The 17012-nt window shown below is 42.2% G+C and overlaps 1 protein-coding gene and 1 long non-coding RNA gene across 2 annotated transcripts in view; one reads left to right on the top strand and one right to left on the bottom strand.

The window, feature by feature from the left end:
- The window catches only part of DRC11 (dynein regulatory complex subunit 11), a 105649-nt gene that overhangs the window by 61933 nt on the left and 26704 nt on the right, over positions 1 to 17012 (top strand). Inside the window, exons 9-12 of the mRNA XM_075755934.1 lie at positions 1689 to 1764; positions 7487 to 7593; positions 7807 to 7902; positions 14663 to 14724. Coding sequence (XP_075612049.1) covers positions 1689 to 1764; positions 7487 to 7593; positions 7807 to 7902; positions 14663 to 14724 — 341 coding nt within the window. The remainder of the gene's footprint in view (positions 1 to 1688; positions 1765 to 7486; positions 7594 to 7806; positions 7903 to 14662; positions 14725 to 17012) is intronic.
- The window catches only part of LOC142602310 (uncharacterized), a 43889-nt gene that overhangs the window by 20240 nt on the left and 6637 nt on the right, over positions 1 to 17012 (bottom strand). The gene's annotated exons all lie outside the window — the stretch shown is intronic.

Genomic DNA, 17012 nt, shown 5'->3' with positions numbered 1-17012 from the left:
CGCCTAGTGGGGGCTAAGCTTTGGAGAGCTTCAGAAGTATGTTCAAACTCTTCTTTCCATATCTCTGCTTAGATTGAAACGTATATTGTTGGTTCAAGGTGCCTTAATACAGAGCAAGCATGGAATCAATCAACTGAACATAGAAAAAAAATACATCAACTGACTTCAGAGGAAAAGGGGTTTTTTATATTACATTGACTCCTGCGCTGTTAATAGAGGCAAGACAGAACAGCGTTCGGCCACTGTCCTTTAGACGTGCAGGGGTTTTGATTAAAATCCCTTAAATTGATACAACAATATTATTTATATCAGTGTATAAAATCCTTGAAGCTAGTAATTCAAGTGATTTAGCGGCTTATTCGTAACAATAAAAGAAACCTTAATGTGTCCTATGCTATTAAGAGGCTGAAAGCGAATAACCCGTTTTTAGGTTGGTTTAGGGGGGGGATTTGTTGTTTGGGGTTTTTTTAATACTTAGCACTTGCTTTCCTCATAGAGCACCATTTTTAAATCACTTTCTATAAAATATCATGGAAAAACATGAAAAGAATAGATTCTGCCTACTGCAAAAGATCCAAGGATGAATCTCAAAATGCCACACCCTGCAAAAACCGAGAATACGTTAGAGGAATTGGGAATTTGAACTCTGGGTGTCAGATTCTCAAAGTCTTGTTATACTTCAACCAAACAGTTCTTGATGTTTAAGTCAAGAAACTCCTAGATCTCTTTCAAATGTATCTGTAGAGCTTAGGGTAAGAAGCGATAAGTGTATTTACATTTTGCATGTCCTTCTGGGCCCAAACTTTAATTACTGTAATAACACTTTAATTAAAAACAGATATTTAATAGTTCACATGATCTGGCTGCAACTGTAATCTGGCAGTAGCAGGTATGCAATAGCATCTAATTTAGGGGATTTGTTCAGTTATTTCGGGAGCTGTGGTTTCCATCTTGCTGATAACCAGTGGCTTCCAGACTACACCTCGGTTAGCAAAACCTGATACAACTTGTGCAGGCTTGCATAAATCCACGTTCACCTCTTCCCACTAATAACCATTACCTTACTGACATTTTCAGACTTATGACTGGTACAAGATGAAGAAGCTTTGATAATTTTCTGACAAGTTTTTTTTCCATCAGAAATACTGGTTCAATGAAATCAGACTCTTTCAGGAACATGTCAGTGTTGTTTAGACAGGAAAACATGAAAGTGTTTTGATAAAGCTGAAACAAAGTGTTTTGTTTTGCAAAATACACCAAGATCACTATTTTTCTTTCTGATTACACATTAAAATGAGGTTTCAACACCTTGGAATTATTCACAAGTTGGGAACTCCTTGAGGGGGTGGGGGGGAGAAACCTTACAATAAGAGTAACTGAAAAAACAGCAAGGTAATTGCATTTACGTGTTACAAGTCTCCTATCTATATTACACGTTCAGACAAGCCTACGTTTAATTCTTGTGGCCTCAGTAGGCCAACTGATGAACTGACACCCCCTCTCTCAAGGGGATAAAACTTCCTTATATCCCGCTAGGAAGATTTTAATTGATGAAACAATGCTGTCTTAACTCCTCAAATTAAAATAAAGCTTTAAAAATTCAATTACAAATATGACACTTTTTCACACTTGAAGTTTCTACCTATTAATATTCTGATTTTTCTTTTCACACACTCCCCCCAATCTAGGAAGAGGATGAAGGCTGGAAAATGGGTCCCAGTAATTTCCTTTCAATAATGGAAGAAGGAAGCAGTCAATACAAAGGTCAGTAGGAAAAGATAACAATTACAGCTGGAATGTTCTTCTCATTTAGCTTAATCTGGATGTCATTCCTATAAGGTCAAGCTGGGCAGCTGCCCAAACTATGCAACGTTATAGAAATGAGGACATTAGATTAAAGTGCTATTTAGGAAGGTGGTCCTTTCAGTACCTCAGGTCTTCCTAGGAGTCTCTCAAATTCGTTGAGCTAATCGTACAGGAAGGTACATTTCCACGAGCGAGAGCGGCCGAGCTAGAACTGGAGCGCTTTAATGTACGTGCAAGGGCTTGCTTAGATTTTCCAAGTGCAACAAAAACAGCATCTGAATAGCAATAGTTCAAAAACACCGTACTGTAGATACACAAGGGAGTTAGCAATCACTTGTGCCAGGCCTGGAAGCAAGCAGGGAAGTCCCACGCTTGTCTGGAATGGAAAGGAGCTTCTGTCCCGGGAACTAGAAGTGAACGGCACGACAGGACTCCAAAGGTCAGACAAGCCAAATTGAAGTCCTTGATCGTACAATGTGCCCCAACAAAGCTTTCAGGACTATTTTTTGATTTCATGCAGACTCTATTCTCAATTATTAAAAATATCTTTTCTGCTCCCCCACTTTGCCGAGTTAGCAGCTTGCTAAAATTCCTCATATGAAAATCCTCCATTACTCCCTCCTGCTGACAAATTACTGGCGTCAAGTTTTCTGCCCGATTTGGGTTGGCTGGAGAGAAAGATGTGTACAACTTACTTGCTAAATATACACCAGAACAGTTTTGCCTGTTCTCTGTCTTCTAACAATTAGGATTTTCTTACAAATTATAAATCACAAAGCAGTTTTATGGCTGAAGTTCTTCATTCCAGATTCTACTCTTGAATGCTACATCAGAACCCTATTGAAGTCAGCAGGAGCTTTAGATAAGGATCAAATTCAGCCACGCTTCTTTCCTTAACTGGCCAGGAACATTACTTGTGCTTTTCTGGGCACTCAGGACAAAATGGCATCTTTTAACTCAAAACCACCAATAGCAAGACCAGGGTTCCTATCCAGCAAGTCCCAAGAGCAATGAAGGAGCAGCGTAGAGACCCTACGTGTTGCAAAGTAACAAAAAGAGCGCAGGAGGTACATTCATTTTGCACTGCCACATGTGCTCATCCAGCACTCCGCTAATGAGTAGGTGATAGAGTAGCTGTGCTTTCCCCCGCTGAAGCTTCAATGCAACGCTGAACTACAAATTCACCACCTCCTCGGATTTGTGCAAACAACTCTCCTCCAGGTTGTAGGAAACACGTTTGGCTGTAACCTCACCGCAGTGCTTCCCAGCGTGGCAGCGGATGCCAGCGTTCAGAATAAAAACACCACAGAGGTCAATAGATTAGTTTAATAAGAATAAAGAGTCCCAGATTTCACAATTATCTCAAGTAGTAACAAGTCAGGGGGTTTATGAGAGGACTGGGGACACGTTTGACGCCCAACGTGTGTCTGAGCACCAGCAGTGCCATTGCTAACGAGATACCTGCTTTGGGCTCTGCAAGCGTATAACTTTTGGGGGTTCCTCACGCTAACTTTCTGCGGGAAGATGAGCACTGAATCAGGGGTGTTGTGTTCCTGTACGTCTCCCAAGGGCAGCTCAGCAGCCTGTTAACTGTCTGAACAGGAGCGTGGGCTCCACAGACACCTGAACTGGATGTCTAGAGCCAGTCAGCGTGAGGAGTACCTCCATCTTCCCATGACGTACCGGCAGCGCTTGCCACCAGTACGCTGCAATAACGTGCTCAAGTAGGTCAGGCACGGGCAGCATCCTTTTTGTGGTAGATAAAGACTCTAGCCCGGCATTCAGAGTGAAACACGGATGCTCATCTCCAACCCGTCCTGCCAGAGCTGACGGCTACTCGCCTAGCTCTAAAGGCACAGAAGAAGGAACCATTTTCTGCACCGAGGGCAACCAGGAATCCTCAAGAGCACAAAGAGTTCTCTTGCCAGCTTCAAAGAGTAGCTGCAGTTCTCTTAGGCACAGTAAGAGTCTATAGCTGCTCAGTTAAACTTCAGGGGGGTTTGGGGTTGGGTTTTTTTTTTCTTCCTAGTGAACCAAATCTATTTGGCATCATATTTAATTTTAGTAAGCAGCTGCTAATTGCCCCATGCAGCACCCTTCCCTGCCTCACAGGTCACAATGGTGACTACCTGGTGGTTGTTCAGAATAGTTTTAGTTTTAATCTGGCCATGGATGAGGTTCTTTTTTCAAGGCCTCCAGAATCAAATCTAGAACAACTTCTGACCAGAGCAGTGTAAGCAGTTTCTTGTATTTTTAGTTTTAGCCTCCTTTCATTTCAGTACTAGAATTGTTTAGGGGAAAAAAAAAAAAAAAAAAGATTTGAGTTTGGTCTTTCTACACTAAGAACTTCTTTCTATTCTTATGTAGAAATACCTCAGTTACTATCACAATTTGCAGAGAAATGTAAATGTATTAGCGAATAAAGCTTAAAATATCACTGAAGTAAGGGAGCTTGGTTAAGAAACAGTTTATCAGATGCCTTTAAATGATTCCATTGAAGACCCTTATGATTGTGTCTAAAGCTTACAAGTGATAGATGGCCAAACAACAAACATTTTTGTTTAGTCACACACCCCCAAACACAATTTGGAAAGTTTTCCCATCCCCTGCAAACTGGTTACTTTGTTTTTAGGTTACTTAAATACTTAAAAAAGATGTAGATAGGTTTTCACAGAGATCAAGCATTTCAGTTACAGATTTTTCCACCCAATTTTATTCCCCCACTGCCTTGTATCAAGCTAGATCCACTACCTAAACTTCACTAGAATTCATGAAGGCATTTATTCTCCTAAAACAGTATTTGACAGCTTTGCTAGTTGCCAACCTACATTTGCCAAGCTCTAAAACATTTATTTTATAAACTGTTGCTGGAAACAGCCAGTTTCTGTGTGACATCCACTTTTACACTGGAATAGCAAGAGTTGATGTGGAAAACTTAAGCGGTCTGAATCATTACCTCCATCTTCCTGGGTTTTATTTTTGCAGTACCCTGTACTGTGAGGCAGCAGCGTGTTATTTCTCCCATTATACAGATGGCCAGTTGATATTTTTGACTTGCTCGGTGTTGCAGAAGATATTTAAATAATTCAACCCAAATACCCCATGGCCCAAACCTTAAGGTGATATTGTGTATTTTGAACCAGACATCAAGAGATTCAAATCCTTTTGCCAGAAGGTTGAAAGCAGTCATTTTAAAAAAGCTTCACGCTTCAGATAAATATATTTCAATTATTAGTCACAAGCTGTTCTCTGAAATTCAGGGATGTTGGAATTACCTACTGGTCTGCAGAGTGAAAGCTAATACCGCTGTGACAGTGATGTTAGCAGTCACATTAGCACCCTGGCCTGTCTTTTCAGTCCTGAGCTAGAGATACACATATAAAATAATCCAAAAATAAGCAGGCACTATTTTAGAAGAGGTGATATAAATTGCACTGCGTACACACGCGTGCAAAAATAGCTCCCGTGGCTGGGTGACCCTGTCTGTAACAAAATACCGAGTTCTTTTGACCAGCCAGTGAAAACATAACATCCTTAGCCTCCTGACCTTGCTTCAAAAATAACTTTGAAACATTTTGTTGATCTATAAAAAAACCCAACATAGCATCTAACACCTATGAGTTATTGATCTCTCTCCTAAAATCAGGGACCTCTAACCTAGTGGCTAATAGAGCACTCGGAAAACTCGCTGCCAGGTAATACCAAAGGCAGCTGCCCGAGCTGTGCGGACTGTCACTGGTTTGCCTGCAGTGGCTATTAACCACTAGTCAATTTACAAAATGACAATAAACTATCACGAAAATAATGGAATGAAAAATATCTATGGACACCTCTATGAAAAAATGAGTATCTAAAACCTGGTGCTCCTATGAAAACATAGCACTCGCAACCTGTTGACCCAGTCAGGAAAGTGTTTAAAAATTCACATAACTCCCATGTAATATCCCCTTTCCCCAAGGCTAAAATTCCAGGCTGGTAACCCTGGAGGAGGTACCTTTTAACTAGGGCAAATCAGCTTTCCCTCTTGAAATATTATGTGACATCTGTCATGCCATCCGATGACTCAAGTAATTTAAAGAAATTAATGCCTATACCTTTGAGTTTCTTTCCTCATTACCAAAAAAATCCACTGTCCTCCTCCACCTCTGCCATTTTCAGTTATGAAATTAAGACTACTCACCTGCAAAAACTATTCCCTATGTGGAAAGCCACAAATACTCTGCACGTAATTGGACTTTGAAAATTTGTAGGGGATGGAAATAGCAGCCAGTATTATATTAACTGGTCTAAAACGTGAATGATCTCCTATGGGTACTGTGAAAACCTTCCTGAATTTATAGTGCCTTAGAAACAGCAGTGGGTACAGGAAAGAGTACCCTGTACAAAACAGATTCGTAAAGGAGCCCGTGTCTTAAAAGTGGAAAGCTGTCATTTTAAATCATCTGGAAATTTAATTAGCACATACTGCTGGAGATTAGCTGTCATTTATAAAGATACTATGGGGCTTAAAATGCAAGGAAATTAAATACAGTAATTGTCCTCTAAATTAACTCCAAAAACGTAGAAGGAAGAGAGGTGTTTCCACCAAAAAAAAAAAAAAAAGCACCTTTTGCTAATACGAAAGAATGCAGATATGCACTGAGCTTGCCAGACTTCATTTACTTTGCTTTCTGAAGAACAAATTGCAGTTTGTCTCAACAAAAAATAAGAGCTGCACTTCGGGATCATCAGCTACTTTATTGTAAATGGGTTTTGTGGCGGTTTTTTTGATCATCAGTTTGCACAAGCTCGCTTTCTTCCTGGAGTTTGGTCTCCTCGTTGCCTATCCTTTACATGACGTGAAGAAATAGAGGTGCTGCATCAGGTGGGCCTTGTCTGTTTTTGGAAAAAGACTTCAACTACCTCTTATATTACTGCATCAAGCTTAAAACTCCCCAGATAGAGTTAAAAAACTGTGTGACCGTATGTCACTTGTGGGTTGGATACAGGTTATCGCTCAGACTCGCTGTCCCCTCAACACCTCCATTTCCACATTCTCCACGCAGGCTTTCGTGCGTATTCCAGTGCTCCTGGCCCAGATTTCAGCCTCGCGTGAATTATTACAAAGGCTAACTTAACTCACGAGGTCGCAGCAGCTTTAACTTAGCATTAGATAACTGAGCAGACGAGGAAAACTTCCCAATTTAAATTAAACACCTTCTTTTGGTCCCCAAGCCAAGAGACACACATAGAGAGAACACGCTCCTCAAGACAGGAGTCATCTCTGGACTTCACAGTAAATATTTAGACACAATGCTGTTAAGCAGGGAGAGAAAGAACGCCAATATCAGGCACGGTATGGTTCAACCGATACTGCACTACCTGCCCTTGAAGGTGAGCAGCGCTCCAGGCATTCAGCTTTACAACCAGAAAATGATAACTGCCATGTCCCATTATCCTCCTGAAAGCTAATACCCATTGACAGCCCGAGGCCAAGAAAAGTTAACCTCAAGATTTACAGATCCTAGCACAACAGGGCTCTAAACTTGGTAAGGGTCCCTAGAGCCTGCTACTTTCATACAGCTAATAATTTAATAAAAGCTGCCTACAAGTACCTATTTTTTGTCTCCAGAAGCAGTTGGAGAAACCAATAGCTTCTGTAACTTCCCCCCCCCTCTTTCTTCTTCCTTTTGGATAACAGCCGTTTGGCAGAACAGAGACGAGGGATGGGATTTTCTCCAGGATCATGACCCAGAGCTGATCAAAGAAGAGAAACGGGGAGAAGTAGAAGAAGAGATCAGAGTGCAGGTATGCTTACACTAGTAAGAGGACACTAATAACGTGTGTTGCCTGTATATGTTTCTCTACAGCTCTAAGAAGCGGCCCTGGCATAGACCTCACCTCCTTCCAGAGTCCCTACTATCTGTTCTTGGCTTTAACGCTTGTTTAGATGAATATTTGTCCAAGGTGCAGTGGCGGAACAGAAGACTTAGAAAAGTTCACCTGTGTGTGTCTGGATAGGTCGATGAATTGATGCAACAGAAACTGCGGAATCTCAGACTGGCTGTGGATGGAGAGAAGAGTGACAAACAGAAAAAAGGAAGAAAAAGTGAAAAGGTAAGAGTAGCCAGTTGAGAGAATTCAGGGTAAATGTCAGATCTCTGCCTAGATACAGTGGTATTCAGTGCAAACCCTAGTCTCACAGATACCACTATCAAAACATCCACTTTAAACATTTACTGAATCTTAAGTCAGAAGCGTTTAAAAATCTATTCACCTGCAGTTTTTTTCAAGGCCTTTTCTTTTAGTTATTGTTATTCCTTACGCTTTATAAATATTGCTTAGGACAAGTTGAACTATTCCAGAGATAAGTCACTACAAGATAACACCAGATTTTCAAGAGGGGTACACACACACACCCTCTTGAAATCCTCTGATCCAGCCAAACAGGAAAATCCAGGCAGTCCCTCTCTAAGGTGACAGGTTCAGATTAATACAGTTTTCCAAGGCAGGCATGGATCTGGGTGTGTTCAACTGCTGGCTGGTTTTCTTCTAAACGAGCACTGGTTAATGTGTTTCAAAACTGTACACCAAAAAAATTTACTTTGAATGTCTTGCTGTAAGCTCTCATTTATCTGCATCAACACATAAATCACGTACAGCCAGGTACACGTTGTTTAACTGTGGTACTACTTACTGTTGAAGGGTTTGGGAACTCGCAATTTAAGCCAAGTTTATTTAAGCATATAAAATAGGTTAAACCCGTACATTATTTTAATGCGTGTTACCCACTGAGATGCAGCCCACGTCATGTTCGCATCTAATTTCACAGCATTACCACATGCAGAATTCCAGGGCTCGCGGTTCCCTGAATTCCTTACCCAAGCGTTTAAACTATAGATCACGTCAGTGCAAAATAACTCTAAGCTCACAGACCCTACCATTCGATCAGCAGACCCACTTCAAATCCTCAGGGCAAATAGCCAACACTAATCTCGCGTTATATTTCATTTCTATAATCCCTTTAGCACGCAAATACTTGTCTTTGCGGTACTTCTACTCAAATTATCTTTAAAAAAAAGCTCTTTCACCTGACAGAGGTGCAGGGGCAATTTGATAACGCAAGACTGGAGCGACTCTGAAAACTGATACCAATTGAATTGCTAAATCTGTTTCAAAAATAGGGAGGTTTAAGATACACAGACGAAATAGTACAACAGTCTTCCCAAAAATGTCACGGGCAGATGCATTTAGATCAGCTGGTCAAAACTGTTTCAAAATGTCACGTTGGAATGATAAAGCTTTATGTTAGGGTTGGGTGTTTTCCTTCTATATAGTGTTGGAATGGGTTTGGGTGGAGGAAAGTTATTTAACTTTTGTTTTCCCAAGTTGTGCCAGTAGCCTGAGAGAATGAGGGAGGGGAGAAGAGGGGAAAGTACTACTAATTAAATAATACAAGTTCCCTAAAGATTTTTTCCTCTGGAAAAAAAAAAGCAGTTCTATTTTAGGGGTGGGGAATCGAAGGAGGTATCCAGTTTTAGTCAAAACACATCTTTCCCTTTGCAAAGCTATTTGAAATATCCAGTCAGCATTGGCAAAGGCTTTTTCTAATTCATATTTACATAAATAGCTCAAACCAACTCACTGTTTGCATACCTGTGCACACAGACTTCAGATCTGCTTTGTCCTGTCTAAGAAGGATAAAATGATCTTAAATGTTTTGGAAGCAGCATATTAATTTGTTATTCAGCAAAACTCTAGTTTTTCCAAGGCTTGTGTTACCACATCCTGGGTCCCATACATCCGCCCTCTGAACTGTACAATGAAGGAACAGTGGGTTTGGATTCTCGTTATACCCATGAACACATCTGGAGCACGATGTAAAACAGTTTTCTCTCCTAAAAAGGGATATTCTGCAAAGACAAGCATTCTCAGGAGAATTCACCATTCTTCAGAGAATACAAACCTTTTTCTGCACTCTGGCGGCGAGGAATGGGCAGTAAGGGTAATTTCTTTAAGTGAACTCTTATAAGTGGAGTTTTCTGTGTCTAGGGGCACTTACCCCTACCCCTCCCCAACTCACGATGCCACCTTTGGCCATCCCATCTGTTGTGAGAAGGGATTTCTTCTGGTTTCTGTGTAGGAAGACATCACAGTACGACTAGGGCTTTTTTTGGTTGTCAGGGAATAGTCACTACCCAGGAGCAGAGATCCTCTGCCTTTTCAAGCACTTCTTAGGATAAGTAGTTTACAACTCTGAAAACTTCTGTCAAGTCCATATTAAAATAAAAAAAAATAATCTGCCCCACCCACAGAAAATAATTGGAGTTTGAAATCCTGTTTGAAAGCCCCTTTGCTGGGGAATTCAGCGAGGATATTTTGGAGTTGGACTGTAAAGGCATAAGGAGGCTAACTGCTCCCTCCCGGTCAGCGGTACAGATAGCTCAGGTCTTAGATAAACAAAATTCAGCAGCTCCGGGCATACCGGCAGGCCACTCCTTTATTGCCATACGCTTTACTTTCCAGGCTGAACTTTATCACCGATTCCCAAACCTTCAAACATCACTTCATGATCTGAACCCTACCAAGAATTGTTCTTACTGTCCCTGAAGATAAAAAGCCCATTTGCCACCTCTGTGGAAGAATGATCTTGAGTGGAAAGGCAAATTGTTCTTCCCCTTACAAATGGGTCTCCAGACCAGTAGGCTGGTCTGAAAATACCTAAACTAATTAGATTGCACCTAATATGCACCAAAAAGCCACGCTGCTGTTTGAGGCACACATCCTGTGCCTCCATCCGTGTTAGAAGCATCTCAGCCCACACTGTCCCACTATTACTTGTCCTTCTGGTCCAGCATTGAGAGGGTGTAGAGCACAAGTGTCCTCGTTAAGAGACACACTGTGCTGGACTCTAATTGCTCCAGACAGCTGCTGCTAACTGTCACAGGGGAGGGGATGAGAATACCGCAGAAACAGAGCAACGTTGTTCAGCTCCGCTGCAAATTGCATTTTTCTTCACTGTGCACAGTGGCAGCTTGTCACCTGCCCAGCCACGGATCACCAAAAGCTGGGATCCTAAGCACCCGTGTGAAAACAGGTTGAAGAAAGATCTGAAGAAAGATTGCGTCCTAGTGAGGGATGCAGCCTTGATGTCTAGAAAGGCTGGCAAAGAGATGTCAGAAGGTCTAAGTGCCCACCCCAGCCTAGAGGAGCCCCTTACAAAGCACCTGAAGTGAAAGAGAAAGGGCTAGCATTTCCCAAAGTATTTGATTTCTCAAGGAATCAGTAGAATCCTTCTGCCAGCGCTGACTTTTTAGTGAAATGTTGTTATTCTGAGCCCACCCCTCTCTGCTGACGGCCCAAGCTTCTGATTTGGGTGGCTCAACACAACCCACCAGCTTTACAAGTCTGTCTTTAGGTGGATGCCACATACCCTACCACAGTACCAGAGGTCTTAGTAGCCAAGAGCATTTCTCTTCAGAACCTGCAGCCAAGTAAACCACCACAGACCTAGCTTCTTTAATCTGGCTTGCCACCCAACATAAGAGCCAACAGATTAGCTCTCTGCAGTTACTGACCTGGAAGTTCCATTTGAGTACTTAGAGCACTTCTTATCAAGCCCATTGTGCTGCTTTTCCTGCTCCGCTCCCCCAAGGATTTGTTTCCGATCCAACTGCAGGTAAAACTAACCCGTTGCAAGTGAACACACCCACACGTACACAAAGGCATGGCCAGAATTTGGAAAAAAAAAAACAGAAAGAGGGGACATGGGAACTCAAGCATGTAAAAGTTGCTTCTGAAACAGGCCTTGCTAGCATCTCAACACAGCTTTGGGGATCCCTTTCTGATGCAGCCAGCAGAAGCAAAGAAAACCACAAGAGGTTAACTATAGCGATGGCTACGACAAGAATATTGACATCAGTCTCCAGACTTGCTCGGAGCAGAGCCATAGTGAATAAGGCCAGGAGACAGGCTGGGTTTGAGGACAGCGATTCACAGTCCCTGCTGGATTTTCTGTAGCTGATAGAGATGAGCACCCAGCGCTCTCGACCAGCCGTGGGGCCTGTAACCTCTTTGGATGCTGCAGCTAAACCCAGCAGGGAGTACGGATCAGAGCCCCTCATTTAGCAAGAGCTTAGTAATCAGCGGGAACATCTTTGTCTAAGGACTTGTTCAGTACGAGTGTCAGAAGCTGCTCTCTATCTTGACATTGCCAGAAGAGACTTCTCAGTCCAGAGCAGATGTGCACACAGTACAAATCCACACTTGCTCAGGCTCCCACATGATCCCAGGAGTCCACTCAAACATTTCACAGACTGCTGCTTTTACACCATCTCTTCCCTTACACCACAGAAGTACTTCCCTCTCCTTACTTTTCCACGTACTCAGTGGCGGTAGCCGCAGACAGCCGATGGCAGCAGGACTTGTGCCATCACAGCCAAAGGGTGACACAGCTCCTTGCGGTTCCAAGGTGGAACAGTTCCCTCCATGAGACATTTTGGCTACCTTCTCCCTTCTGGTACCAGAGACACTCTGCTCTGGAATCTGCTTGTAGCAACCTCTGCGCTACTCAAAACATTTCCATGAGCCCGTGCTGTAAGACGAGGTGCCACGCTGAGCGTGAAGAGAGTCTTCTGTCATCTGCCAACTAACGACTAACGCAGCTCACTACACGTGACTTAGCAAAGCGGAAAATAACCAAGTAAATGGATGGCTACACAGAAGCTGGACTGACATTTCAGAGAGAGAAACAAGGAGATTTCCATTATAAACGATGAGCATGTTCACATTCATTAAACATTATCATTTTCTAAATAAAAGCAGTTCCCAATAAGACATTTTGGAGGAAAGCCACTGTCTACAATTCATATCTCCCCTTATCACATCTCAGTGTTTGCCAAATTTCCCATAAGTGCTGATGTTAATTAGGAAAACACATTTTTTCCCCTGCATCGTTCATTTTTGTTTTGCTCTTGAGTTACTTTATTGGTGAAGCTGCCTTGAGGACAATACCAGTTGGGCAATAAATTCAACATATGCTTAGTGTCTTTACTAGGTAGAAATGAGCTTTTCTTCCCAGTCAGACCCCATGATATGTAATTTCTAGCTTGTTGGAAGAAAGGTTAAAGAGACAAAGCTGGAGGAACACCAGAAATAAACCGCTGACAGTCTCAGTATTTCCTCAGTTGTTAAAACAGCGTGGCATATGCTTTGTTCTTCCTGCTCCTTTTCTTTAAAAGAAAACCCCACTAGCACATTCTAACGAGTATTTGCTGCCAAGCTTATTTATGTGAAGAAATCCAAGGTGTGGTTCTGCAGACACAGAGTTGTTTGCACGACTCTAACCCAAAATTTAAAACACATTATCACCTCTTCCCAGTTTGCTTATCCATATAGTTCTGAGTTTAATTTACATTTTTAGCTAGAGTGTCTTTGTTGCATTGTGAACAGAAACAGGGGATTGAACCATAGGTGATTGACATTGCGGCTTACAACTGGTATATTTTTGAACATTGCTAATCCATTCTAGAAAAAAAACCTGAGTGTTTTCCAGATAATTGGATAGGATTTTTTAACTCAACAACATACCCTCTAGAGCTCTGCAGAAGTATTCACTATTACAAAAATAAACGACTGTATTCCCAGGAAAGCGAGCATAAACTTTTGGAAAGAATAAGCTGTCTTGATCAACTAAGCATTTAAGCACACGCTTAAACTTAAGCTGTTGAAGAAATCCCATGGTGCAGAAATGTCACTGTGTAAATAGTTCCACTGAAGTAATTCTAAAGTGCTTTGCAGAACTAGAGTATGGACACCAGTGGTGGGCACTAACATGGATTAATGATGCCTTCTCCACTACTAATTATCCCTAACCATATTTATGGTTTGTGAGCTGTAATTAATGGAGGGGCTTGACATTACTGATTCACATCTCTCTCATTTGTGTTTTCCATGGGCTTATTGCAATATGTAAAGAAACTAGTCACACAAGTCAAAAATCTTCCTGTAGTGGAAGTATCAAGAGAAGAGCAGGTCATGTTTTTCCAACCTCTTCAAGCTTCTTCCCTGAGGCATTAGGAAAGAGAAGGCAGAAGGATGTCTAATGGTTAGGAGGCCAGCCAGCAACTCGGGAGGGTTGGTTTCAGGTCCTGGTCCAGCTGTAAGCACCCTGTGTGACCCTCAGGGAAGCTGCTTATGTATTTTACCCCAATGAGGTGGGGGGAAAAGAGCCATGAACAGGCTCTGGAGCAGCTACTTGGACCCCACACCCTTTTTCTTCCTGCTTCCCCCTTGGGTAAGGACCATACCCACTCAACCACAAAGTCCTGCTCCAAACAGGAAGGAGCAAAGAGTTTTCTCTTGGGGCAGATGACCCTGGGATTCTTTTGTATGCAGCCTCCACTGGAAGGGGCAGGACTGATTGCTTTGAAGTATGATGCTCTGGGCATTCATCAGGGAGGTGGCAGACACAGGTGAGGTACAGAGGCTCCCCGAGCAGATATATTCTAGAAAGAATAAAGCAGCAGGTTTTACTTCATGCAGAGTCCAAATTCAAGAGCACCTGCCACAGGATCTGCATGAGATTTGTAGGTTGGACACAGCTCCTCAGCCCAGGGTGCTTCACCTCTGCTGTGCCTTGGTGAAGCACTGAACAATGGGAGCATCTCCTGTGCCTTTATAAATGGGGACATGACTTCCTTCCCTCAGGGCATTCAGGGATAGGATTTTTCCCTTTGGGTTCTTCAGCAACAAGGGCTACATTCAGACACTAAAATGTTTGCTTTTCTGGCCCTCACTTTGCTTCAGTACATTAAAAAAATATGTATATATGTCTGTACTAAGGTCACTAATTCTTGCCTGGTTTTGTGGTCTGCAGAAAAAGAAGACAACCACAAGGAAAAAGATACCCAAGATAGAGGAAGACCTAACTCCTGACAGGTAAGGAGAAGACCTGTTTACCCGAGATTCAGACAATGAGACTGCATCTTCTTTGCATTTATCAACCCTTCTTAGTTTTTGGTTACACACAGAGCACCTCAACATTGCAGCACTTACGAGCATCAGGAGCCGTACAATAAATAAACCCTCTTTATTAACAGCTATAAACATCCATGAAAAGCCTAGATGATAAAATCATTCGCAAACCCGAGGCTAAAGCTTTAGCTAAAAGGTCTTTTTTGCATTCCCAGTGTACACCACAACCTTCCCACTGCCTCTCTCCCTACCTGATGGCTTCGCAGCACCACAGATAACAGGGCAACAAAACATTGCTTGCTTTAATGCTACAGACACAGACCTTGTTCCCCCCCGCCCCATCTTCAACAATGCATCCAAATTAAAACCCCAGTCTCCATTAGCTTCAGCCAGGTTAATTCCAGTATGCAAAGCTAGGCACATGTAACATCTCAGCAGACAATCAGCCCCATTTCCCCCTTTCCCATCCTCTCTGCAGGTGCAGGAGCACCTGGCAGTTTTGTTGACTGTCAGATTTTCCACCCCAGCTAAAACCTGATAAGGGAGGCTGCAGACAGGCCCCTGTACTCTATAAATTGCCCTTCATGTCTGAGGTATAACATACATGTCATAAATCAGTCTTATTTATCATTAAGAGTTCTGGCAGATCTGGCAATTTCTTGTGTACCCTTGCACCCCTGTTTTATATGAAGGATTGGAGAGGATTTCTTCTTTTGACGTTACATTTTCAGCGAGCTCCTGATGCAGTCACCGATAATCTGGCCATTTTTCACCTGTACGCATCGTGCAGACACCTACGCAGAGATATCACCGCTGGGATGTGCTGACCCAGCAGCAGGGCAGGGCAGGAGCAGACCCAGCTCCCAAGAGAGCAGGGCTGGAGAACAGCACCAAGACACACGCACTCAATCACTGCAGGAGGAAGCACCAGGGATTCACCCCACAAATCCACTTATACAAGACGTGCACAGCAAGACCTGGACTAGATCATTTGGGTGCTAGCGCTACACAATCAATGATCTCTTTACCTGCTTTAAAAATAAAAAAATAAAAAACCCACTCTCCAAGCAAATATTTAAAATCAATGTGTCATGAATTATAACAGAGCATGACCTCTCTTACAAGAACAGTGCCAAAGTCTAACAAGGACACATATATTCTTTGCTTTTAAAATTACTCTTGCACATACGTGCTTCTTTATATATAAACTTAACACAACATACAGCCATTTAAGAACACGAGCTTTTTATAGCAGCTGGCTTTTAATCAGAGTTTATGTGGCATTTTGGCTCCAATGCTTTGCTCTTCCCTGCTGAGCAGGGAAGGAGGAACTATTTCAGAAATATTTCAGAAATAACCAAGAAAAGCTCAGGTTCATCTCTGTTTTGGCATGGCAGAGGGGGCACGGGGGGGCTTTAGTCAACAGAGACTGATCACATTGCACTTACTTGGAGGAGACTCCAGGCATGCATCATTAAGCTTGCACAGTAAAAATAATAAGACAGGAGAAGTAGAAGTCATGCTCCCAACAGAACTGTCAGGTTAGTCCCATTCTACCTTCTGCTTGGTTTATGATGCATGCTCAACATAAAATCGCTGAGAATGAAAGCAAAAGTCAGAGTGGCAAAATCAACGTTGTTGAAGGTATATTAAATTTTCTATTTCCTTATTACTACTCCTATATTAATTGTGTCACTAACACTGCATAAACATAAAACTTCCCAGCTGAAATGGAAAAAGGCTACAGACCTCAAATTATATATATATGGTTTTATTAGCCAGCTGAGAGTTGCTATTAAATATTTTTATTGTAACAATACCAGAATGTCCCAATTAAGATAGGTGACAAAGACAAAAAAAAGCTCAGACATTGAAGGGAAAGGACATGACAAGTGCACATACAGTAGAAGACCTAGAAGGGTTCAGATCAGTGTCGTTTACACTAATGATATAACAAGAATTACCCACAGGCTTATTTATTTTGTGTAATCCTTGAAGCAGTATCCATCTGTAGAACCAAGTGCCAAAAAAAGTCATTGCAACTAATACTTAGACAAAACTCCAAAAGAGAGACGAAGTAGAACATCCATAGCAATAGAAAGCCAGTGCAAATGTAAGCATATTAAATCCTCACTTAGTGGGAGCTATTTCCAACCACTGGTGGAGATAGGAAGAAACCATTCCACTGGAGAAGTTATTCCCATTTCCACTGTATGTTTTTTCTCCAAAAGCCTGCTTTGGCCAACATCACC

Source organism: Balearica regulorum, chromosome 6 (assembly GCF_011004875.1).
Source record: "Balearica regulorum gibbericeps isolate bBalReg1 chromosome 6, bBalReg1.pri, whole genome shotgun sequence".
NCBI classification, from domain to species: Eukaryota; Metazoa; Chordata; class Aves; order Gruiformes; family Gruidae; genus Balearica; species Balearica regulorum.
The sequence above is the reverse complement of the archived record's forward strand: the minus strand, read 5'-3'. Positions and strand labels throughout refer to the sequence as shown.